A 25,660-nucleotide genomic window follows, 5' to 3' on the forward strand; every position below is an offset into this window, starting at 1 on the left:
ACTTGCCCAAGCTACCCAGATGGCAAGCAGCAGAGCTGGGATTTGAGATTGAAACCAGCCCAGTGTGACTTCCTGGCTGCCTACCAAGGGCAGGAGCCTCCCAACAACTAGAAAGGCAGGAGGTGGTTGGGGAGAGAAACGAGCACAGCAAATGGATCCCTACCCTGGAACTTGATCACCACCAGGCACTTCCGGGACAGGTAAACCGCAGCCAGTTGCCACCTGGCTCTTCTTCTGTTGTGACAACTGTAAATTCAGTGGCTGACTTGCCGGGGCTATTACAGTCCTACAGTGCTCTGTGGAGGGTGGGTGGACAGATGCACAGATGCATTCCTTCTAGCATTGTTCTTCCAGGTCATCTGGCTCCTGTGTTTGGGTGGTGTCACACAGTGCCCGCATTCTGAGTCTCTAGTGTCCTGTACCCCTTTGGTCCTTTTGCCAAAGTTGTTCCCTTTGAAGAGTGTACCTTTGCTTACGTTCAGGGGGCGACTAACCGATGCCGGGCACGGTGGGATCCTGCAGGCATGATAATAAGTGGCTTTGCCGATCTTTTTGGGGAGGTTCGTTTGCCCCTTCCCTAGGTCTCATGTTCAGTGCCGCAGCGCCCCCTTGGCCACCAGAGGCGCCCGGAAACGGGACTCCCCGAGCGCGGGGCGGGGCGAGGGGCGGGGCGCGGCGGCACCTGGGCCGCGGGAGAGCTGGGGGTGGGCTCTCGGGGGACAGCAGGCTGCCCCCCAGATCCGCAGCGCCGGCCGCCGGGAGCTCCGGGCTCCGGGCGCAGAGGCTGCGCTGTCACATGGGCGGCGGCGACGGGGCCGCATTTAAGCGGCCAGGGGACGGCGCCCGCCTGCAGCGTGTCCTCGGGCTCGGCTCCCGGCGGGCGCCCCGCTCCCTGCCCTCCGGGGGCCCTGCACCACCCCCGGCGGGCCATGCGAGCGCGGGCCCCGCCGCGATGAGCTCGCACATCGCCAAGAGCGAGTCCAAGACGTCGCTGCTCAAGGCGGCGGCGGCGAGCGGGGGCAGCCGGGCTCCCCGCCACGGCTCTGCACGGGACCCCGCGCTGCGTGGCCGCCGACTGACCGGTCCCTGTCCCAGCTCGCCGCCACTGTGCGGGGACCCCAGCTCGCGGAGGCCCCTGTGCCGGCCCGTGCCGCGCGACGAGGGCGCGCGCGGGAGCCGGCGTGGGCTGCCCCAGGCGCACTGCAGGCCCCGGGAGACGCTGCCGCCGGTCCGCGGGAGCGATGGGGAGGAACGGGGGCTGGCGCCGGCGCTCGGTCTACGGGGCTCCCTGCGATCGCGGGGTCGCGGGGACCCGGCTCCCACCGGTGCCCCCGAGGCGGACCCGTTCCTCCACCGACTGCACCCCATGCTCAGCTCTGCCTTCGGCCAGGTAAGGGCCGCGCCCCTCGCCCGCGCTCGGGGCACCGGCGCTCGGGACCCTACGGCGGCGGCGTGTCCCTGGCCCTGCTCGCTCTGCCCGGTCGGGGCGCACCACGACTCATCCTGTCCTCCCGAGGCCCTGGTGCTCCTCCACCCCCGTGTCTGATTCAGCACCCTATGCGCTGTCCACACTCGGGGCCTCTTCCTGGGCATCGCTCAGCCGAGCCTGCTTCGCACCTGCAAGAGCGACCTCCCGCAATCCTCCCGGAGATTTCCCCGGGTCGCTAGCGGTGCTTGGAGCAGACGGTGCCAACCCCGCTCCTCTGGCCTCTGGCGACCCTAGAGAGCGAAGGGCTTGGGGTCTGAGAGGCAAAGGGGAGGGCTGGGACTTCTCGGACTTGCTTGTGGATGTGTGACGCTAACCGTTAACTAGTGTCCTCAAAGGTCTGAGAAAAGTTAGGCGATTAGAAAGATGGGGAGAAGAGATGTCTGGGCAGGCATGGAGGGTCTGTCCAAAGATACAGCTCCATCTGGAACTTTGGAGGGTTTTAAGGAAAATGGTATTCCAGGGATGCCATCTGGATGACATTAAGACAGTTGTGGGATAAAACCCGGAAAACACAAGCCTGAGTTGGTGTGCATTCTAGGGTCAGGGAGGCCACTGAGCTGTGGTCACCAGAGACCCTGTTTGTTTCTCCCACACCTTTGCCCGCAAGGATTCCAGCCAGCAGGGCATTTACAAACAGCTTCGCCCTATAGTTCAAGGCTACCGTGTGGGATTGTGCCCCAGGAACCTGTGAACTTCTGAGCAAAGCCAAGATTTCCTCTGGTTCCGAGTCCGTAATTGAATCGAACTCGTGGCCGTTAGTTCTGCAGAGGTGCGATCAGAATGCTGGCATGGTTTCAGACGCAGGGGTCTAAGCGTTTCTGTGGTAGTTGCTAGTGCAGAGAAACCACCTCAAGCTCCCGGCTGGCTGTGTGGAGTCAGCACTACAAGGAGGCCGTGTGTGTTTTGCCTCAGATCTGCTCGTTTCTTTTCAAAACACTACTCTGCAGTGGCTTGTGCAGGTGGGGCTCTGTCGTGAAGGCAGCTGCGCATGGATTCGGGTTGCACGGGACTGCTGTGCCGGTGTGACAGGGCCAGCAGCACATGGCTTTGTTCCTGCAGGGAGCCCTCGTTAGCGGTTCACTGAGAGAACTGGAACCGGTGCTCAGGAGTAGAGGTTTGGCTGCAGAGCCCTGAGAGAGTTAGCCTGGCCACATGCCGAAGGGCGATGTTCACTGCAGTTGCTTGGAGCCGTAGCGTGTTAGGACTGATCTGTGGGTCTAGGCTGGGTTGTGACCCAGATGCTACGTTGTTAGTGGGTGATTGCGGTTCCCTCAGTTACCAAGCATTGAATACCTCCTGCACCCGGGCATTGGTGGTACACTAGGAAGGAGCAGTGGAAAACAGAGCCACGATTTGGGCTGTTTTGGAGCCCATAAACACAGCAGTTTGGAAGGGGCTCAGTCACTGCCAGTGATCTGGGAAAAAGGACCCTCGTCCTTACTCTTGCAAAATTTGCCTTCATGGGCTTATCTGGACTCAGACCCCTTCAGCAACCTGCTACTCAATTCCTCCGACTCCCCAGCCATGAAATGGAGACTATTCTCCAGCCCCGTGTTCTGAAATGTCACGGGGTCACTTGAGTCAGGAGGAGTTGGAAGGTCCCATGAAATATTTACTACCTCCCTCTGGAGGCTCTGGCCTCTTGGAGCTGCAGAGTCCCCCCACCCCCACCCCAGCACATTCAATTTGAGTTTCCTGGTGACACCTCCAAGGCATCCAGGTGATCATGGACAGCAAAACCAGCCTGGAGTTTTTGTGCCAGAGTCCCCAGTATCCTGTGACATAAGGGAATTATCTTCCCTTGCCATCTCTTTTCTGCATTGACCTTTCTGTCCTTAGAGACAGGGTGGGGACTGGGAGAAAGCAAAATGGGGTCCTGAATATAGAAATTTTCAGATGGCTCTGCTTATGGTGAAATATATTTTGTTCTTGCCTCTTAACTTACATTTTTATTTTTTACTTTTTTTTTGTTTTCCTTAGGTGAATTGCTTTCTTTCATTGAGGCTTTTATTTACTTGAAAAAATAGAAATCAATCCTAGTTTCTCAAGGAGAATTGGGGGGTTGAATGATTTACGCAGGCATGTGTGTAGAGCGCAGTCCGTTGCGTGGCTCAGAGCAGAGGCGGCGTCTGTGTTTGCTATTACCGTTGTTGGTGATGATGGTTAACTCCCAGGATGCATTCTTTCTGTCGTTACAGCAGCAGAGAGAGCCAGGATTAGGCACAGTAGAGGTGTCTGGATAGTGTGGTTTTGAGGCTGGGGTGTGGGGTGGTGGCTGGGAGGACAGAAAGCCTTGTTTCCGATCCTGCCTCTGCCACTTTGTGTGTTTGTGACCTTGGCATCATTCTCTCTATGGCCTTAGTTTCTTCATCCAGAAATGAGACTGACGGAAAAGTACCTCGCAGGGCTCTGACAAGGCTCACACAAAACTAAGGCTATCAGAGGCCTGGCTCACAGTGAGTGCAGGCGAAAGAGCAGCCTGCGTTAATGCGACTGCTCTCATTAATAGTCATTAAAAGAGCATTGTCTGCATAAGTGCTGTGTAAGGGACACTGCCTCCATGCCGGGTGAGAAGGGCTCTAAAGGAAAGGGCTCTGAGCCCAATGTCAGGGAACCGTCCCTAGTTCTGCCAGCGAAGGACATGCCATCAGCTGTCAGGGCAGACTATGTGGTGTGACAAGTGAGTGAGCAGGGACGCGGGGCTTTGGGTCTCGGAAGACTGTGATACAAACAGGCACGGTTTCTGCTCTTGCACTCAACCTGAGAAGAGGCGAATGCAAATAAAATCCACAGCTCTGGCCCCACCCTAGAGAAGCATCCCTCTTTACCTGGGGGGGCCAGCCCAGTGTATATTCAACATGTAAAAGGACCATAGTGTTCATGAATGAATGAGTGACTGATGTCACCTGTGTCCGGGTTACATAGGGTTCCTAGTTCCTGTGGTATGGGTGAAGAGGAGGCCAGGGTCATGATGGTTTGGGTCCTGTGGGTTCAGCCGCACCAAGCCTGTGTCTTGAAGGCCTGTGAATATTCATTCCTGCCCCACCAGCTCTCCTCCGGGCCTGGAGATGAGGGAAGAGAAGGTCAGCTTGTGGTTTGCATCAATCATGGATGAGAGAAGTGGCTGAGTCAGTTGGATGAGCATCCCCTGGATGTCTGGATGTCTGCATTTGCCTACAGCTGTTTCCGACAGCCAACGAGGATACTCAAGACCTCAGCCCAGAGCCCACTACAGAATTATCAGTCTGTCCTCATTATCTCCACAGCAACCTGGGAGGGTTGGCGTTATCATCCCCCATTTTAGAAATGAGGACGCGGGCTCTGGAGAGGGCGGCACTTGCAGAGTTCACATAGTAAATAAATGCTAGCACCTGCCACCTGAGTGGCACCATGCTGGCTGGTAAGGGAAGGTGTCGGAAGTGTCCACGGGGCACCCTTCATGCTGTACCCCAGCTTCCACTCTGAGCGCCCTGGCACTAGGTTGTCACCCAAGTTCATATGCGGCTGATGGATCTGATCAAGACCTAGGGCCGGCCTCCCCCTAATCAGGGATGACCGGTGATGAGCTCGGCCTCTTATCCCTCTGGTCCTATTATGTTATTCCAGAGTTCAAGTGTGGCTCCCGACGCCCAGGGGCTCTCAGTGAATAAAAAACAACACAAAACAGGGTACAGAGTGTTCTTTGCTTCTCAAATAAAGTCCCCCAACCTTCAGTCACACTGCATTTTCTAGGGAAAGCCAAGCCACCTGTGCCTCCTGCATCCTGTCCAGCCCAGTTCAATTTAAGGAGGCTCTAAAACCCCAGATTTGGTCCCCAGGCTCCTAGCTGACCTTAAATCTCAAACTGGTCTCAGCTGTACTCTTACTGCAAAGCAGAGTGGACATTTATTTACCTCAAGTGCATGTATGCCGAGTGTGATGGTTCACACCTTTAATCTCTGCACTTGGAAGGCAGAGGCAGGTGGATCTCTGTGAGTTCGAGGCCAGCCTGGTCTACATAGTGAGTTCCAAGTCAGCCAGAGCTACATACTGAAACCCTGACTGAACAAAAAACAAAAGTGAATAAATAAAATGTGTGTGTATGTGTGCTACTGTGCATGTGTGCATGTGTGTGCATGTGTGTGCATGTGTACGTGCAGGCATTTGTGTGCATGTACTGTGCATGTATGTATATGTGTGTATTGTGTGTGTGCATGTGTGCACACATGTATGTGTGAGTATGTGTATAGACCAGAAGACATTTTTCAGATGATCCTCTCCTTCCACCACATGGGTCCCAGGAATCCAGTTTGGGTTGTGGGGCTCAGCAGTAAGCACTTTGACCCACTGAGCACCCCCAGAATGGGCTTTGGTTAAGTATTTGATTGGTTTTGTTGTCTTCAGTCTCCTGTTTCCAAGGACAGAGCCATTGCCCAAGGTCGACAAGCACCTGTCACCTGTTATGGCTGGGACTGGCCTGCAGGGGGCAGAAATCGCCAGGGCTAAGAAGCTAATGCGTGCCTGCTGTGCCTAGCCCTTTAAGACAGATGCTAGGCAGAGGAAAGGGACAGCGCTTTTAGGTGCCAAGACAGTGGTCGGGGCCTTGTGTGAGTATTGCTTCATTTACCACCCGCAAAACCCTGAGAGGGGCGCTCTGAGTATCTAAGAGACCGGGACTGCAAAAGTTCTGTGAGAATCTGGTCCGCAGCAGGTCATCCTGCCTCTGCATTCCAAGCTCTGACCCCTTTCTCGGTGGTCTTTTATCGTTTTCCTTTCCTTTTTTTTTTTTTTAAAAAATATTATTTATTTATTTATTTTGGTTTTCCGAGACAGGGTTTCTCTGTAGCTTTGGAGCCTGTCCTGGAACTCGTGTAGACCAGGCTGGCCTTGAACTCAGAGATCTGCCTGCCTCTGCCTCCCTAGTGCTGGGGTTAAAGGTGTGCAACATCACTGCCTGGCAAGATTTATTTATTTTTATTTTATGTGTATGAGTGTTTTTCCTGTGTGTAAGTATGTGTACCACATGTGTGCCCAGTGCCTTCAGAGCTCAAAAGAGGGACACTGGATTCCCTGAACCTGGAGTTACAGAGGGTTGTGGGTGCTGGGAACCAAACAGAGGTCCTCTGCAAGAACAGGAAGTACACTTACCGTCTCAGCCATCTCTCCAGCCCTCTCAGTGGGTCCTAATGCCGACTATCATTGGAGTTTCCTAGGGAGCAGAGTAGACAGCTTTCGGCGCTCAGAGAGCCACCCACACCCACTGAACAGGGATTTCAGAGCAGGGTCCAACAGTCAGGGTTGAGGACCCATCTTAGTCTATGCTTTTCTGTTTAGTTAGACCTGAGGCCTAACGTAAGCCCCGCTGCTAGGTCGGCAGATTTGTCATTTCAGAAAGACTTTATAGCTGAGTGTGATGGTGTGTGACTTAACGCCACACAGAGAGAGGGCACAGTAGGAGGATCCAGCCTTCAAGATCATAACCAATTACCTAGCGAGCTCAGGCCAAGATGGGTCTCAGCGGTAAAGGTGCCACCAAGTGCGGCAGCCTGAGTTCAAAACTCAGGATCCTCACAGTAGAAAGAGAAAGTTGACTCCAAAAAGCTATCCTCTGGCTCCCACACACTGCCTCTCCTCACACAGGAGGAACAGACAAGTTGGGCAGTGGTGACACACACTTTCAATCCCAGCACTCAGGAGGCAGAAGCAGGCGGATCTCTGTGAGTTCGAGGACAGCCTGCTCTACAGAGTGGGTTCTAGAACAGCCGGACAGTTTCACAGAGACACCCTCTGTGAATCCACCCCACAAACAACAATAAACAACAACAAAAAATCCAACAACAACAACAACAACATAAATACCACAAACCCAGCACCTGAGAGGCAGAGGCAGGACTCTCCTCCACAAGTTCGAGGCTAGTCAGAGCTACAGAGCAGACCATCTGTTTCCTAGGTTTTACAGGAAACACTATTTATTACCCAGTATAGCCCGTGTCTCCTTTTTAGATTCTGGCTACAAGCCTTTCCCCATGTCCACAGACCAAGTTACAGCTCTCCCCTGTTGTTATCAGTTTGTGGGTCTCTTTCTTAGCGTTTATCTTAAAAATGGTAAATAACTGTGCTCCTCACTTGCTCCTGCCCAGCAGCAAGGATGTAAACTCCTCTTCCTCTTCATTGTTCCCAGAGCCAAGCACAGCGCCCGGCACATAAACGCTGGGCAAACGATACTTCCTTCTTCCACTTGAATAATTACTTATCGGTGCCTATTATGTACCACAGGCTTTCCTGTAAGCACTTTATTAGCCAGACAGGGAAAGTCCCATTTTCTAACGGAGGAAACTGAAGCTCAGGAGTGAAAGGCGATCACAGGCAGAGCCGAGTGTCAACCTCAGACCCCAGATCCTTTCTCGCTCATGGGAGGACATTGAACCTGACCCCTGAGTCAGAATAGTTCCTCCTTTATGCTGTTTTGCATTTGTTAGCTGTCTGTTTTCCCTTCCCAGCTCAGTGGCTTCTTTTCCCTCTTTCCTGCCCCTTAGCTGGTCCCATGCAGGCTCCTCCTTTTGTCCTCGGGGAGTGGCCTCTCCCCTTTTTCCCCTCCTCCGAAGAGTATGACCCAAAGAAGGCATCAAGAAATTGCCTTGGCTAAACCATTCCCTGGTCAGCAACTGCACCACAGCCATGGTGAACCAGCCAGCGATATAGCCTTCTAGGACAGTCTGTGCCACCCACTGGGCAATGGACCCAGCCATCTTCCTAATGAGATTTCTAACCAGACACCCAAACAGGACAAAAGTCACCCGGAGAGGAAGCAGTCTGGGCTGAAGTATGTGATTGCATCAGGGGCCTGGGCGTGGGTCAACTTCCTGGTCTGTCTCTGGCGCCCCCTGCTGGGGAAAAGCTGGATATAAAGAAACTGGAATCTCTGGGTACCGGCTACAAATGCAGCTCTCAAACAAGGACATTCGAGGCTTGGAAAGAATTTTCTTGCCAAAACAAGAATTTGGAGGGACAAGGAAATCCAGTCATTTGTAAAGTTCCACATGTTGGACTTCGAGGACCATTTAAAAAAGACAGCCTCTCTGTTCTGCACCAACGAAAGAGCCTCAATCAGGATTAGGGCGATCAGAGACCTTGGTCAGGACCTCTGTTCCACGACCTCCTCCATCCTGCTCCTCCTCCCCTCAGGGCCATATCTTGGCTCCCTAAGGGTCAGGGAGCCTTTACAGAGCAAAGAGAGCAGAAGGGAATAGCTGATCACAGCTGTGGGTTCAGCTGCACCGTCTGCCCCGAGCCTCATCGCATGTCAACGATGAAGCAAGTGTGAAAAATAGAGCGTAATAGAGACGTCAGAAGATCTCCCAGGCCCTTGGCCGAGAGCCACCCAGATGCCCATCTAGCTGGAACTGCCAGTGACTGATGAAGCATGCTTGTCCGGCTCACAGCTCTGCACAAGAGGCATCCATCGCCCTGGGGTCCTGTGTGTGCATGCATGTGTGTGGTGTGTATGTTTGCAAGCTGCAAGGCACCCTGGCTTTGGGGACCCAAACTAGCCAGCTTTCCCTTCTGGATCGGCTGGCCTAATTCCCAGCTGCAGCTGCTACCTTGGGTCCCCCTCCCCAAGGCAATCTCCCTGCATATTTGGCGACATGGAAAGGAGGGGCTGAGGGAAGGGGAGAAGCCTAGAAGAGACTCTAATGCTCTAATCTGATGTTGGTGATCCGAAACGCTTCCCAGCGCCAGTGCCCTCTGCCGTCAACTCTCCAGGGGCTCTTTTCGGCGCCATGCACTCTTCCCTTCTGCCTTTGTCTCCTTAAGAAAGTTAAACCTAGATATACAAATACACATACAAACCACCCGGAAAAAAAAAAAAAAAAAAAAAAAAAAGCAGCAGGAGCAGGCAGACGAGCACGCGCGCACAGGCTCAGCTCTGTCCTGGAGGAAGAGCGGCACAGGCAGAGACGCTAGGGTTGGCAGTGACCCAGACTGAGGTCTCTTGGCCCCCCCAGGCTCCTTCTTCATGGACCCAGAGATCGCCAGTGGGGCTGCGTCCGTGTAGGATGGGCAACTGCGTCAAGTCGCCATTAAGAAACCTCTCGAGAAAGGTATGTTTGGAGCCCCCAAGTCCCTAAGTGCTGGGGTTGGGGGCATCCTGCTGCCTGCACCAGAGGGCATGGAGTGGGTGGGTACCTGATGCTCGCCACTCTTCCAAGGGTGTCTGCCCAATACTGTGTCCCTCTTCCAACTTCAAGGTACTCTTCCTTAGCAGATTCTTATGTCCTAGGCAGGCTCTGAACTAAATAAAGTTAAGGCTGAAGGGTAGGGGTGGAGGGGCAACAGAGTCGGGGAAGGCCATATTTGGGATTCACACAAGAGCTAAGAAAGAAATCCTGTGACTTTGGGACTTCTGGGGTGTAGCATGAAAGGTGTGGATTCTTAGTCTGTCAGTGCACAGCCATCCCCGATTCTTACAGAATCAGAGACCCTTCATGAGCAGACCCGAGGGCTCGTAGGGGGTCTGTGTTCCTTGCTGGTACTCTCTAAGCCTTCAAAATTGGGGTTTGAAGAAACCCCATGAACCAAACAAATTTCTCTTTTTGCTTCTACTCGCAATAATTCTTGAGTCAGGTGTGAGAGTGTCAAAGGACCAGGTCTTAGAGCCAGGGCGACTTCTTTTGAAAAATACGGTGCCCACGAGATATGTGGGTCAGGCACCTACGTGAGTGCCACTTTCCTGGGTGGATTTATTGCATTCTACACTGTGACAAGAGTCTTTTGCCAGAATCCCTTTGGGAAAGCGAGTGTTCTCCCCTCGGGTGTCTTTAGGAAGGTCTGGGTTGTATCTGCAGCGTGTCCTCCAGGCGGGGCTTGCCTATACTGTCAATCTTCCATAGTCAGGCCATAGACCCGTGTTAAAGAAGACGGCACTTATGATAAAGACATTTGCCTTCCCGTGTTTTCATTTTCCAGATAAGAAATGATTGCCAGCTGAGGGGGACAGGGATGGGAGGGTCCAGTGACTTATGTAAGGCTTTGGATTGGTTGATGGAGCCTTCACTCAGGTCCCATCCCATCTTTTCCATTAGGTTTCTGACCTCTCGATTTAGGACACTTGGGGTTTTTTAGCCCGTCGTCTCCTTTGGCTAAGCTGTTCACATCAAATTCCATTTAATCTTCCCTGCTCCTTGGATTGCTCGGAACACTGCTGTTCTGTTGTGTGTCCTCAGCCTCAGGGTCTACCATTCTCTTAAGGGGAGTCTTCTGCCTCTTAGGGAGGTGATTTGGGGAGACAGGAACTGGTCTGAATTAGAGAGGATGCCAGGCAGACACCAACACAAAGGGTTGTAAGCTTGAAGGGGTGGATTTAGGAATGAGCTCTTTCCTCTGCCTCCTGCCAGACAGGTCTCCTCTTTGGACAAATTAACTTTCTGTGGCTTAGTTCCTTTCCCTATCAATCACTCGGGACTGCTAAAGTCTACTGACATCTTCCAGTGTGTATATATTAATGGGGATTAAACCCAGAGCCTCACACATGCCCCAGGCCTAAGGTGGGTTTTTTGTTTTGTTTTGTTTTGTTCTGCTTTTTAGAAACAAGGGTTTACACCGGAGCCTACACCTCGGCATCTCGCATACTGGGATTACAGGTGTGAGCCGGTACAGCTGGCTCCTAATGCTTAACTCTTTTCTTTTTTGTTTTTTTTTTTTTTCTTTTTAGACAAGATCTCACTGTGTATTTGTAACTGGCCTAGAACTCACTAGGTAAACCAGGCTGGCCTCAAACTCAAAGATCTTATGACTTTGCCTCCAAAATGCTAGGATCAAAGGCATGCATCACCACCGCCAGTCCTGATATGTAACTCTCAGAAAGACTGTGTGCCGTGCACGATGCCAAGTGTATAGTACTGGACACACGTTAGGATTTCATCCCCACCAGAGATAAGCAGTGGGGTAGAGAAGGGGAGACCACGGGGATGGGTGGTCGCCACTGCCTTCAGGTGGTCGCCACTGCCTTCGGGTTTTTGGCTCTGTTTTTGCTGTTTGTTTTGTTTTTGAGGTGAGGCTTCTGTTGGTAGCCCAGGCTGGCCCAGAACTTGCTCTGTAGCCCAGACTGGCCTGGAACTCAAGATCTTCCTGCCATATGTTGGAAATATAGTATAAGCATGAGCCACCACCCAGACAGAGCATTTATTCCCCCAGAGCCTTGTGTATGTAAGGCCTGAGCCTTGTGTATGTAAGGCCTGAGCCTCTACCACCGAGCCACGGTGCACCTGGCGAGGTTCTGAATCCTCTGGACACGTGATCTTAAATCTTAGCAATCATTTCTTTTTCTGGATTATTTGCAACGTATCAGACATCTGCCATCTCACTTGCTCTTTTCCACCAAATAGTCCTCTGGGCTAGTTTGCAGGGAACGGAGATGGAATCCGAGATAAGGGTTTCCAAGGTCACTCAGTAGCCAGCAAGCAGAGCTGGGATTTAGAGCCTGTACCGTGTAAAGTCAGAGCTGGTATTTTATGTGTGCTTTTTCCTTCTCCCACTGCCAGAAATGCTATTGATAAATTCTCAAATATGATCTCTGTGGTCATCTAGTCCGACTCCCTAATCTGTGCAGCACACTGTCCCCTCCCATCTCTCTCCTTGGCCATGAGCAGGGGGGAGTTTTGACCTGTGTGCCCTCATCAGCTTGTGTTGCTACAGAGCCAGAGGTCATGGTGTTCTCTGATATGCTGGCCTCTCCTGGTTCCAGGCCCCTGGCTCAGCTTCTTCAGTGGAAGCTGGGGAGCTGGACATGGTGATGGGTAGCCTGTTTCAGGCCCTGAACTGGGCAGGACCAGCCTGTCAGGTGCCATCATCACTGGCTAGGGAAGGATGGCTGCCTCCTGGGGCAACCTGGTGCCAGGCCAAGTTATAATCAAGAGATGCAGTGGAAATTCCCCGCCCGCCACCACTGGTTCCTTCTTTGTGGGAGCAAATTCTTCTCCATCCATCTAATTCCTTTGCTGATTGACAGATGTTCCCCACTTCCTCTGGGGCCGGAAGTAAAATGCCTTCTGGCACCCAACATCTCTTAACTTGCTCTACCAACATCGCTATTGTCACCATCATCATTGCCGTAACTACGGCAACTTCGGTTATTTGGCTTTTACTGTGTTCTAAACACTGTACAAATCTTTGTAGACAGAAGCTCATTCGTTGCTCTCGAGACCCTGTGGATAGAGATGATGGCCCCTGGGGTGTGGAGGATGCTGGGGCCCGGGGAGATGACGCGAGCTGCGCAAGGTCACATAGCAAGCAGGCGGCAGACCAGAGCTTCTCCCAAGATGGTGGCCGGAGCCAACACATTAGGATTCTGTACCACCTGCCACCGCCTCCTTCTTGGACTGTGCTTCTCCTGAGCCAACATGTGTGAGATTCAGCCTGAGACAGAAAGTCTGTGTCTCCACAAACACCTCCAATATGATTGCTTCCTGGAGTTAACCCACACCCGCCCTCATCTAGCCCCGGGCTTCTCTTGGACCCCTTCTTAGAGGGAAAGACTCTCTGTTCTTTACCTGTTCCTGCATAGGTTCCAGGGTGTGAGCGGACAGAGAGAGATTCCAGCTAGAGTGGGCCTTGGTCTGCCTGACATCCTTTGAGTTCAGTGATTCCCTACAACTACCCCAGCCTTGGTCTGAGATGCTGCATCTCCTTTGAGGATCTGACATACTGCTCTTCCTTCTCTAAGTCTGGAAGGGGCATTTGAAGGGGTTGGGATTGAGTCTCCATCAACAGCCCCTCTGGAGGAGGGCTTAAGGGAGAAGATTGAGAGGACAGAGCAAGGGAGGTTCCTCCAGGCCAGGCTGCCCCGAGTCATGTGACTTTTGCTCAGCTAGAGGCAGCTAGTTAGAAGAGGGCTGGTGGTGGGACAGAGAATGCAGCCCTGTGTGTCTCAGGCAGACAGTTCTCTTGGGAGTCCAGCTACCCTGCTTGTCCTTGGGGATGTTCTGCTGCAGACTCCCACACTCAAGAGAGGCTGTCACTTGTAGGGCACAGTGCTGGGACCTAGATTCTTGAGAGGCACTGGGCATGCCGGGAGCCTGGGTCCAGCCATATGTTGTGTCTGGATGCTGCTGTTATCCTAAGGGGAGGGTCCATGGAGCGGTGCTGACTTTTTATAACTGTGGGAATCCGCAGGGAGGACGAAGGGCTTGCCGGGGCCTGAGAGCGCAGCTATATTCGGTCAGCTGGCGAGGGCCCCAGCCACAGCCTCTAGAGGTCAAGCAGGCCAAGCCAGCCTGGGCATGGGGCCAGGGAAAGAGGGAGGGTAGGCAAGGGAAAGTTGCTGGAAGCCTGCCCAGTCGTGCCGTCACAAGCAGGTGGAATCTGGGTACAGGTGGGTCTTGTCGGACCACTGGTGCTTTGAACCAGATTTGGCACCTGTGGACTGGAATGCAGGAAGTAGAGCCGTCCTTTTAGGGTGGGTACACGGCACCCATTGCCCGCATCGCCACCATTCACAGCCTACCTGCCTGTCTGTCAGCAATGGCATCTATGTTTGCGACCTCTAGTCAACAGACTTGCTGAGCCTGTTTGCTCTCTGCGTGACTAGCTCTGCTCACCCTCTGGGCCTTCCAGTGGCAATGGGGGGAGACGGGAGTGGGGGAGAGTCCAGCTGGGGCAGAGTCTGAGTTCATCAGAAGTCTGGGAGATAGGATGTAGGTCTGAGGGTTGAGCTGAGACACTAGGAACATTTGTGGGAAGGACATGGTTCTGTGTGACACTCTGGGTTAGGGTAGAAGCCTCCCTCTGCTTCACTCTATGAACTGCATGCACACAAGTGTGTGTTTTCCTGTGTGTATGTGTGTGTGTGTGTGTGTGTGTGTGTGTGTGCGCCCATGCGTGAGAGCATCTTACTTTAAGCATCACACCTGACTCTCCATGGATAACTATTTCAGCCCAGGATTGGCGCCTCCATCTGTTGGACCGATTATATACTGCCCTTGTACATGCTAAAGCTCTCAGAACTTCACCACGTGACTCTCAAGGATCCAGGCCGGGGCTGGGAGGGCCCAGATGAACAGGGAGGTGGCACCTCACCTCTCTTTTTATTTGCTTGGTGTTGGTTGAAGATGCGCCAGGAGGAGAAGACCAGCTACACGGCGGTACAGACAAGTGAGGAGGGACTGGCAGCTGGTGGCGAGCTCCCGGGACCACTCATGATGCTGGCCCAGAACTGCGCCGTCATGCACAACCTGCTGGGTCCTGCCTGCATTTTTCTTCGAAAGGGTTTTGCTGAGAACAGACAACCTGTACGTAAGTTGGCCAGGTGCAGCTGGCCGAACTCGGCTTCATAGGGCATGAGGAGATACTGGGAAGAAAAGGGGTTCTGTACGCAGCAGCCCCTGTCCTCAAACCCCCAACTTAAGAACCTGATTCTTGGCTCCAAAGTGAGTCTGTATCAGCCAGCAAGAAGTTATTAAAGCAGGGGCTGGAAGGATGGCTTAATGGTTAAGAGCACTGGCTGTTCTTCCAAAGGACCTAAGTGTGGTTCCCAGCACCCACTAGATAGCGAACAACCATCTGTGTCTCCAGTCCCAGGGGATCTGTTGCCCTCTTTTGACCTCCGTGAGCATCAGCATGTACATCATACACATATACTCATGCAGAAAAACCACTCAGACGAAATAAAATAATGCCAATAAAAAATTTTTAAGCAAAATAATAGAATCAGAGACTGAGGAGATGGTATTTGGTAAAAAACCTGAGCTTAGTCCCCATCGCTCACTAAAGCTGAGCATGGGGATGGGTGGTTCTTGCCTATGGGTGCCGGGGGGGGGGGGGGGGATCAGAGACAGGAAGAGCCCTGGGCTCACTCAGCAGCCTAAAACCAGTGAACCGCCGGCCCCAGTAAGGGACCTTGTCTCAAAACATACGGCGGGTTGGGCCAGAGATGGGCTGTCGACGCGGTTAAGTGGTACCGCTCCTTCGGGAGACCTGAGTTCAGTTCCCAGTCCTCATGCAGGCAGGTCACGAGTAACTCTAACCCAGCTCCACGGAGAGCTGACGCCCTCTGGCCTCCAAGGGTATCTGCACTCGTGTGTGTGCACACAACCCGTAAAAAAAGGTGGAAGGAACCTAAGAAACAACATTCAAGGTTGACCCCTGTTTTGCCACATGCACACTCCTACATATGCAAGCACACATACCCCTGCACACACACACACACACACACCTCTATACATATATCCATGCACACACCCCTCTACACACCCCTGCACACATACACTTACACATACACCCTTGCACACACACCTACACACACACCCCTACACACACACCCACACCTGCACACAACATTGCTACAATACCCCAGCACACACACCTGCACATGCCATACCTGCACAGACACCCCTGAACACATACATACCTGCACACACGCCTACACACACACCCTTGCATATATACCTGCACACATACCTCACACACATAAATAAATAAATCAGAATATACAATCCTTTGGGAGCCTTACAGAGTGCCCACGGTATGCTGAGGAAAGCAAGACTCTGCTAAGTGTCTTGGCAAATTGCCTCCTAAAAGCCCCAGCTCCCAGAGGCAGGTACTTCTATCATCCCCATTTCACATGTGGGGAAACTGAGTCAGATGCAGTAGCACATTTGAGGTCACACTAGCAGTGTCAGAGGTAGGATTCAAACACAGATAGCCCAACTCTGCAGATTCTGTGCTCTTGCCAGCAATTCCATGTGCTCAGATGCTCTCCTGTTATTCTACCCTGTGATATCCAGTGAGCAGCCCTGATCACATGTGGCTAGTGACCTCTAGGGATGTAGCTAATGAAAAGAATTATTAATTTTTATTTTATTTTCATTAAAAGCCGTTTTTGCTGAGGATTGAGCTCAGGGTGTTGTATATGCTAAGCGTATATTTTATCCTGAACTCTTCCTCAGCCCTCCAACTCAAATGTAAGTAGCCATGTGTGATCAGGGGCTGCTGTACTGAATAGCCTCCTACAGGTCTGAGTTGCCACAGGGAAGCGGGTAATGAGAATGTTGTGAATACAAACATTTGTAGATTGCATTGATTAAATTTCACATGCTGAATGCTTGCCTTGAGGAATGCACATAAAGGCCTGTGAGGTAAGTGCTGTTACAGAGCCAGGTTACAACTGGGGAGGCTTAGAGAATGGGAGTGACCCTCAGCTAGCAGGCAGCAGCTATGAGCTTCGCACCTGGGCCAGTCTGACTTTAGGTTCTGGGGGCTTCTCTCTAACTGCACAACCTGGGAAGGATCTATGTATGTTCCCAATGCTTCCTGACCCCCCCTTGCAGGATTAGTGCATATTTCAGTGTGTAACCCTATACACACATGTTCCTCCACTGCCCTGCATGGGGTTGGGGCCATTGGGTGAGCCTGGGAACAGCCACCAGGGCTGCTGTTGCAGGTTCACTGAGAGGAAGCTGGGAACACAGTGGGGCAGAGTGGAGAGTCTACAGTGTACTCTTCCTCCCTGAGACCTGCAGAACTCGGCCCTGGAACAGCAGCAAAGCTGCTCAGGGTGTGGGGTGGGAAGTGAATTCTAGTGAAGCAGCTCGTCCCACTGAATCTACTTTGCACACTGTGTACACATGCACACAGTCAGTTCTCCGTTTCCTTGGGTCCCCACATTTGGGGGAAAAAAAACCCAAAAACAGTAGATCAAGAAATAATTCTATTTATTTATCTTTGAGACAGGTTCTCTCTGTGTAGCCTGTCTTTCCTGGGCTTTCCCTGTCTTTACTCTGTAGACCAGGTTGGCCTCGAACTCAAAGACCCACCTGCCTCGGCCTCCCAAGTGCTGGCCTGGCAAGAAATAATATTTTTAAAATTGGCGTCTGAGGCTGCTGAGATGGCTAGTAGGTAAAGGTGCTGCCAAGACAGAAGACCTGAGTTCCGTCCTCAGAACTCACAGGGTCGAAGGCAAGAATCAACTGCTATGTTTTCTTCTGACCTACACACACACCACACACACACATACATGCACACGCACACACATATACACATGCACACACATACACACACATGCACATGCATATACACACATACATGCATGTGCACACACATACAGACATGCACCCACACATGCACACAAGCGCACACATGTGCACACACATACCACAAATGTTAAAAAAAAACTTTTATCTAGGGCTGGAGAAATTGTTCAGCAGTTACAAGCACTTACTGTTCTTGCAGAGGTCCTAAATTCAGTTCCCCAAATCACCTGAGGCTCACGACTGACTGCACAGATTTCAGGGATCTGATGTCCTCTTCTGGCCTCTTAGGGCACCAGCCTGCAGGTGGAGCACATGCACACATGCGGGAAAAACACTCATATACATCAAATACAAATAAATCTCTCAAAAATTTTTAAGTAAAAAATAAAACCTTGTACCTGCACTGAAAACACATGGATTTTTTTGTCCTCATTTTTTAAACAATACAACATAGCAACTATTTGCATAGCATTTGCATCATATAAATAGAATAAGTCATCTCAAGATGATTTGAAGTATGCCAGAGGAAGTATGCAAATTATATGCAAATTACATGCCATTTTATGTAAAGGACTTGAGCATCTTTGGATTTTGGCATGCCTGGGGTTTCTGGAAATCAATCCCCCACTGATAGTAAGAGATGACTATACTCACTTATTTTCACTTACTGGTGGTATACTACATGGACATACATCTTTCTGGCCACCCAGGAATGTCCAGGAACATATATTTCGGTCTGGGAGCAGGACTGACCTTTGTGCCACATACACTCTGCCAGCCATTAAGGGAAAATCCTCGCGGTACTGTCATTTAGACAACACTCCCTTCAAGTAACGCTTTCCTCTCAGCTAGAAATGCCCCCTGGGGTGACCTGGGAAATCTATAGCCTGCTCATTCCAAACTCACACACACTTTGAACAACAATACAACCATTCCCTTTGGACAGGATCATCTGACTGGGTGCCTGTATCCGGGAGCCACTGTCTCTCGGCGCCACTGTCTTCACCCTCATTGGCCCCACTGACCGAAACAGCCGTTGTGCACAGCTGAGCTGCCTCATGCTTGCCACGACATCTCTATACATCTGTGTTAATGATATGGGTCCCTGTTCCTGCTGTGAGCCTCCTTAGGGTCACAGACCTGCCTCGTACTCTTCCCATCCGAAGGCAGAGAGCTGGAACATGGGTACCCATATCTGTTCTGTACCTGTCTGTCTCCTTCCCTGGAAGACCTGGGGTGATGGATGTCACCATTAGGACCCTTCTCCGTGTCTCCCTAAATTTGCTTTTTTGAAGATTTCTCTGGTACCAGTTTTAATGCCAAGTTTCTGTGGTTCCCTATGCAGATACGGGCTCTGCAGGAGGCTGCAGATGCTTACTTTGGACACGGGCAGTCCTGGGTCCTATGCTGTGTCCTGTAATGGGCAGGGTATAGGCATGTCGCCACACTGGGGAAAGGTGGGGACAGTATCCAGGATGCTGGGCACAGCTCCACTTCTTCCTCATCTAACCTAAGTCTCCTGTTCTCTTTCTGGGGCTACCTGTGTGGTCCCCTATCTCCCACTGCCCTGCTTGCTTCCGATGCCTGGCTCTTTCTGGTGTCCTTGGGTGGTGACTTCCCCTGGCCCTGTTTTATTTACAGGTTTTCGCCTCTGGACCAACTTTGTTCCCAACTCATTCTGTGTCTGGAAAAGTGCAGCGCTTTGGTGGCTCGGTTTCTATGGGTACTGTTGGGTTTGGGACTCCTCCATCAACACTCTTCCATGACTCTAAGACTTGGGGACTGATTTTTTTCCTCATCAAAGTCCAGAAAGACCTCTGCTCAGTTCCTATCACTTCCTACCTAGAGCCTGCTGCCACTTGGATGGCCCCCATTGGATGGGCATCTTGTGAGTTCTAGGTCCCTTGCTGCTGCTAATGTGACATGTTCTCTTGTTTCAGGACAGATCATTACGGCCAGAGGAGATCGAAGGTAAATCAGGCCCTCAGGGGAAAGGGCTGCTCATCTCCACTGGAAGGTGGGGTGGGTTTTGTTTTTATATTTATTTATTTATTTATTTATTTATTTATTTATTTATTATAAGACAGGGTTTCACTGTGTAGTCCTGGCTGTTCTGGAACTCACTCTGTAGACCAGGCTGGCCTTGAACTCACAGAGATCCGCCTGCCTCTGCCTCCCGAGTGCTGGAACTGAAGGCATGCGCCACCACCGCCCGGCTGATTTGTTTTTTTTTTGAGACAGGGTTCCTCTAGCTAGTCCTGGCTGTCTTGCTTGTAGCTCACTATGTAGAATCGGACAGCCTTGAACTCACAGAGACCAACCTGCCTCTAGGTGTTGGTGGGGAGAGTCCCGGGCACAAAGCAGGATACACTGGGCAAGCAAGACCCCTAGAGGACTCCAGGGTCTACCTCTCTGAGCTGGCCCTGGGCTGTCTGTAGCTGAGACGTCTTGGGGTCCTCTCGCCAACCACATCTGCCCCTGCTCGTTTCCCCAGAGCTTCGAGAGGCCTTCCGAGAATTCGACAAGGACAAGGACGGCTATATCAACTGCCGGGACCTGGGGAACTGCATGCGTACCATGGGCTATATGCCCACTGAGATGGAACTCATTGAGCTGTCCCAGCAGATCAACATGAACCGTGAGTCCCTGTCCTCCAGATCACACAGGCCTGGCACGAAGTTTTGTATCCAGCTCTGGGGCCCAGTTCAAGCCACTTATCTTTTGAACCTCAGTTTCCTTCCATGTAAAACAGGCTTGTAATGAGGCAGTAGAAGTAAGTTACTGGCTCAGAGTAGGAAGTCAGAGGATGCTGTTAGTATGATGAGTTCCTCTGTCTTTATCTGTGTTCTCAAGAAACAGGGATCTAGGTTCAAGTCATTTATTAAATAAGGAAAGGAAAGTACAGGAGGGAGCAGGGCCGTGGGAAGGGGCCCACACAGGATAGACTCACGCCAGCTGGTGCCCAGGGCACTACAGTGTAAACACACCCAAGTTGCTATAGAAGGCTGGCGGTGGTGGCGCACACCTTTAACCCCGGCACTCGAGAGACAGAGACAAGCAGATCTCTGTGAGTCTGACGCCAGCCTGGTCTACAGAGCGAGTTCCAGGACAGGCTTCAAAGCTGCACAGAGAAACCCTGTCTCGAAAAAAAAAGGTGATATAGAATATAGACACTGGGGACAGGGAGTGGCTCGGTTGGTAGAGTGATTTGTCTAGCGTATTCAAAGCCCTGGTTTAGCTAGAGTGATTGGCCAGCAAGCCCTAGGGATCCTTCTGTCTCCGCCTCCCCGGTGCTGAGAGCGCAGGTGCACAAACTGCCTCAGTCAGCTCTGGGGAGATGGAGAGAGAGGGTCAGCTCTAGCTGAGGGCTGGAGAGATGGTCCGCAGTTATGGGCACTGGCTGTTCCTCCGGAGAACTCAAGTTCGATTCCTAGAACCTATGTGGTGTCTTATCGTTGTAGCTCGCAGAGCCTTCAGGCTCTGCGGGCACCAGGCATGCCCATGGAGTGCAGACATGCAGGCAGGTGAAAATTCCATGCACATAAAGTAATAAATCTTCTTTAAAATGTTTAAAAAGAAGTTCAAGGTCATCCTCAGCTACATAGCAAGTCTGAGGCCAGCCTGGGATACATATGATTCTGTCTTGATGAAAATGATGGTGATGTCTGGGGAGAAAGCCAAGAGAGGCAGTATGAACCTATAATTCCAGTGCTGGAGACAGCCGGGACTTGCCAGCCTAGTACTTTACCTGAATCAGGAAGCTACGAGTTAGTGAGAAACCCTGCTTCGAAAATAAGGAACATGCTTGGCACTGGCCTCCGGCCTTTACAGATGGACATACACCTGCATACACTAGGCACATGTAAACATTCAAAAATAAATGTTATGGGGAGTCCCCTAGCCCTTACCCCTCCAGCCCCGTGTTCCTGTGCTGCGCTCAGTCCCTGCTGAAAGTTGTAGTCAGCAAGTAGGTGCCGAGTCTCCTTCCACCTCCTGAGAGTCACTTGGGAGTTGAATTTGTATTTGCACAGCTCAAGTAAAGTAAGGCTTGGGGCACGTGGAGCAGGCACCCGTAAATCTTGTCCTCTTTCAGCCCTCCTCCGAAAGCATTCTCCATCGAGGTTCTCCACCCGGATCTGCGGCCCAATGCTTCTTTCTCCTGTCCCTGTTTCCTTGTGGTTGCCCCTTCCCCACTCCCTGGCCACTCCTCCAGTCATTCTGTGGCAAGCCCCCTGTCTGGTCTGTCCTCCTTGCCTCGGTCACATCCTGGGCCTGGAGATGAGGGCGACCACAGAGGTTCCCTAGAGGATAGTGGGTAGGTGGAGGATGACCCACGCCAGTCTCTTTGCTCCAGTGGGCGGCCATGTGGACTTCGATGACTTTGTGGAACTAATGGGACCTAAACTCCTGGCAGAGACAGCAGATATGATTGGTGTAAAGGAACTGAGAGATGCCTTTCGGGAGGTGAGTGACGGCTGCTGACAGGCAGGGGTGGGCAGACCGAGTCCCAGTCTCGGGTTCTCAATCCCTGGGCCCCAGATCACGCGAGGGAACTTGGTTAGCCAAGGAACCCTGGCCGAGGGGACACGGCTCAGCCTCGAGGTTGCTGCCCACCTGTGCAGTCTCTGTCCCTCCTTCACTCTCCAGTTCGACACCAACGGCGACGGGGAGATAAGCACCAGTGAGCTGCGAGAGGCCATGAGGAAGCTGCTGGGTCATCAGGTGGGACACCGAGACATCGAGGAGATTATCCGTGACGTGGACCTCAACGGAGATGGACGAGTAGACTTTGAAGGTAGGGGCGGGGTCTGGAAACGGCTGAGACTGCGGTGGGGTGCACCGTGCCCTTCCTCCCTGCCTTTCTTCAGTCTTACCTGTGTATACACGGATCCACCTCCCACCCCCGCCCCACTCCTGCACCCATCCACTTGGCCATCCTACGTACCTCCCACTCGCGTCCAGATACCTGTTCAGTTTTTCAATCATCTCTAAAGACATCCATACAACCGTTGGTCCACGTGTTGTTTTGGTCCCTGTCCCTTTAAGAGACAAGCCACGCCCATTCCCTCCCCATCCGCTGAGGCAGGCTGATTTTCAGCTTCTCGCCTGAGCTCACTCTCTTTTCCATCTTCCTCTCTGCAAGGCAGCTTCGCTTCTGCCTCTCTCCCTACTTCTCTGCTTCCCCTCCTCTCTTTCCCCCCTCCCTTCCTCCTCATAACCCCCTTGAATAAATATTCAACCTCACTCTGTAAGTCATATGTCTACCCATGTCTCTGTCTTCTGCCCGCCCGCCATGTGTCTCCCTGCCTGGGACCAGCCACTGCTCGGGGACCGGCAGCCATCTCTGCCTGGGACTGGCAGCTCCCAGAGCCCACTGCCTGCCACCACATGGGCCGCCACCACTGCTCAGGCCACCACTCTAAGACCGGCAGCCTTCTCTGCCTGGGACTGGCCTGCTACCACCATTTGGGACTTTACAGCATTTGCTGCTTGCCTACAGCTGCCGCCTTGGACTCATAGCATTTTTTTTTTTTTTAAAGAACAACACCACGCATTTAGCCCGTCCGTTCATTCTGTTCTACATCTGCCCTCACATCCATCTCAGTATCTTTGTCCCCATCCACATCTCCGTGCGCCCATTCCTCTGTCCTCCCACTCCTCCGTCCGCTAGCACCTCCATCTGCCCACACCTTGGTCCACCCACTCCTCCACCCATCTGCCCACACATCCATCCGTCCGCCCATTCCTCTGTCCTCCCACTCCTCCGTCTGCCTGCACCTCCGTCCGCCCACTCCTCCGTCCGCCTGCACCTCCGTCTGCCCGCACCTCTGTCCACCTGCACCTCTATCCGCCCGCACCTCCGTCCACCCGCACCTCCGTCCGCCCGCACCTCTGTGCTCTGTTCCTATAGTCATACTCTTCCTTCCAGCTGCCTGTACTTCTACCCGTATTTCCATTGAGTTCTCTGTTCAGTCATTTCTCCATCGATTTTATATCCATCTGTTCATACATTTATCCATCCTTGTGTCTGTCCGCCCCATCTGTCTGTCTGTTCACCCACTCATGCTGTCTGTCCTCTGAGGACCCTGCTCTTCGGCCTGACCTTAGCCTGTGACATCTGACCACAGCTCACTATCCCAGCCACAGTATCTACCATTCCTTCATTCTGAAATACTCGAGATATGTTAGCCTGTGAGGCCCTCCTGTGAATACGCTGTTCTTTGTGCCAGGTGCCTTTCATTGTATTTACCACTTAGGCTAAATTGTTTTAATTGTGTCTATCTACCCAATCATCCATCCATCCATCCATCCATCCATCCATCCATCCATCCATCCATCCGTCTAGAAAGTATGTGTGTCGTTCCATGGCACGAGTGTGGAGGTCAGAGGATAACTTGCAGGGTTTTTTTTTTTTTCTTCCATCAAGTGATCCCATGGATCAAACTCGGCAGCAAGCGCCCGCACCTCCTAAGCCATCGTGCCCACCCTTGAGTGAAATTCTATTTATTTTCCAAGACCCAGTAGTGAGAGTCCTTACCAGAACACGGCTTCCCTCTTCTGCAGATGGAGCCTCTTCTTTTCCAGCCCTTGTAGCACTTCACGGAGCTGCCTTACAAAGATGCAGCGTGGGGGTGGGGGAGGAGCAGCCTCGAAGCCAGGGCAATAAGGACTGACCGACGGTGGTAGTGTTCTGTACTGACTCCTGACTGGCACTGTCTCCACCCATTCCTGTCTCCCTCCCAGAGTTCGTCCGGATGATGTCCCGCTGAGGCCTCCAGGGCTTCTCCAGGACTGCCAACTCCCACTTGAGGGGAAAAGAGCCGAGCTCGCCTCGCTCGCTCCGCAGTAGATGCCCAGAGCCCAGGATGTACTGGCGGATGGGGCCTGCCTGCACCCCGGGGAGGTGCCCACCCCGGATCCCCACCCCTCCGCACTGTGAAAGACTCACAACTCCTGCAACTGGAAAGGGGCGCCCACCAGCGAGGAGGCCACAGTGCCAAGCCGCTAGAGGACATGCAAGGCGCCAGTGCCATGTGCCCAGTCGCTGCTGGCTGGCTGGGTGGGCCAGGGAACCCGCCAGCAGACCCCACACAGCATGTCTGCCCCGGGGCAGAGCCTTTCAGCGCCCTCCTGAGCTCTATGCCCGTCCCAGCTCGCCTAGCCCTTTGATCTCAGAACCAATAAAAAACGAGAATGTCAGCCAAGGTGTTCTTTGCTTTGGGCCCCGTTAGAGGATATTCACCTTTCCCCAGAACCTCCTGCACGCCCAATATCAGATGGAATTTCTTGCCTGCCACATACATTGACTGAGTAACCATTTTGTACACAGAAATTTCCAGTCTCATATGCTACATAGGCCAGAATGTGGCATTTTTTGAGGCAAGGTTTCTCTATTTAACAGCCCTGGGTGTCCTGGAACTCTAGACCAGGGCTCGAACTCACAGAGATCACCTGAGCTCCTACAAGACTGCTGTGGTTAGCTGAGCAGCTACCCCAAATACAACCTGCTTCTTTGTTTTATATTTATTTATTTAGTATGTATACAATATTCTGTCTGTCTGTATGCCTGCAGACCAGAAGAGGGCACCATACCCCATTACAGATGGTTGTGAGCCACCATGTGGTTGCTGGGAATTGAACTCAGGACCTTTGGAAGAGCAGGCAATGCTCTTAACCTCTGAGCATCTCTCCAGCCCCGCTTCTTTGTTTCTTGACAGAGTCTCTAGTTGGCCTCTCACTAAGCGAAGAACAACCTTGAATTTTTTTTAAATTGATTTTTTAAATACAGGTGTTTTGCCAGCATATATGCCTGTGCACTGTGTTTGTTCCTGGTGCCCAGGGGCCCAGAAGAGGGGGTTGGATCCCCTGGAACTGGAGTTACCAGACAATGATAAGCTACCATGTGGGTGCTGGAAATGGAACCCAGGTCCTCTGGAAAAGCAGTCAGTGCGCTTAACCTCTGAGCTATCTCTCCAGCTCTGGCCCTCACTTTGATCCTTCACCCCTGGATGCCAAAACCAGGGCTTCACCATACAAAGCAAACATTCTACCAACGGAGCCAGGTCTCCAGCCCCCTTATTCCCTCTGACACAGGGGACAGGAGAGACACGGATATGTAAGAAGAGGGTAAGTAATGGAGAATCACCGGGTAGGGCAGTCCCACCTC

General features: G+C 52.3%; 1 protein-coding gene across 2 annotated transcripts; it reads left to right on the forward strand.

The window, feature by feature from the left end:
* Window positions 1-796: 796 nt before the first annotated feature.
* On the forward strand, window positions 797-24,358 carry Cabp1 (calcium binding protein 1). 2 transcript variants are annotated; one of them, XM_038344712.1, is made up of 6 exons: window positions 797-1,390; window positions 19,434-19,464; window positions 19,988-20,131; window positions 21,848-21,957; window positions 22,141-22,288; window positions 24,238-24,358. In XM_038344712.1, exons 1-6 carry the CDS (start codon window positions 797-799, stop codon window positions 24,261-24,263), a joined length of 1,053 nt encoding a protein of 350 aa, XP_038200640.1. In that variant the 3' UTR covers window positions 24,264-24,358. The 2 variants fall into 2 exon arrangements, with proteins under 2 accessions (XP_038200640.1, XP_038200641.1); XM_038344713.1 differs by lacking the exon at window positions 797-1,390 and adding an exon at window positions 14,451-14,754.
* Window positions 24,359-25,660: the final 1,302 nt, after the last annotated feature.

The sequence above is a fragment of the Arvicola amphibius genome, chromosome 10, assembly GCF_903992535.2.
Source record: "Arvicola amphibius chromosome 10, mArvAmp1.2, whole genome shotgun sequence".
Classification (NCBI taxonomy): domain Eukaryota; kingdom Metazoa; phylum Chordata; class Mammalia; order Rodentia; family Cricetidae; genus Arvicola; species Arvicola amphibius.

What these genes read in the sequence shown, in the direction of transcription:
- Cabp1 (XM_038344712.1), top strand. Translation starts at nt 797, where the DNA reads ATGGGCGGCGGCGACGGGGCCGCATTTAAGCGGCCAGGGGACGGCGCC. An exon ending in ACGGCCAGAGGAGATCGAAG is followed by an intron (nt 19,465 to 19,987) that starts GTAAATCAGGCC and finishes TCGTTTCCCCAG; the next exon opens with AGCTTCGAGAGGCCTTCCGA. An exon ending in CCAGCAGATCAACATGAACC is followed by an intron (nt 20,132 to 21,847) that starts GTGAGTCCCTGT and finishes TCTTTGCTCCAG; the next exon opens with TGGGCGGCCATGTGGACTTC.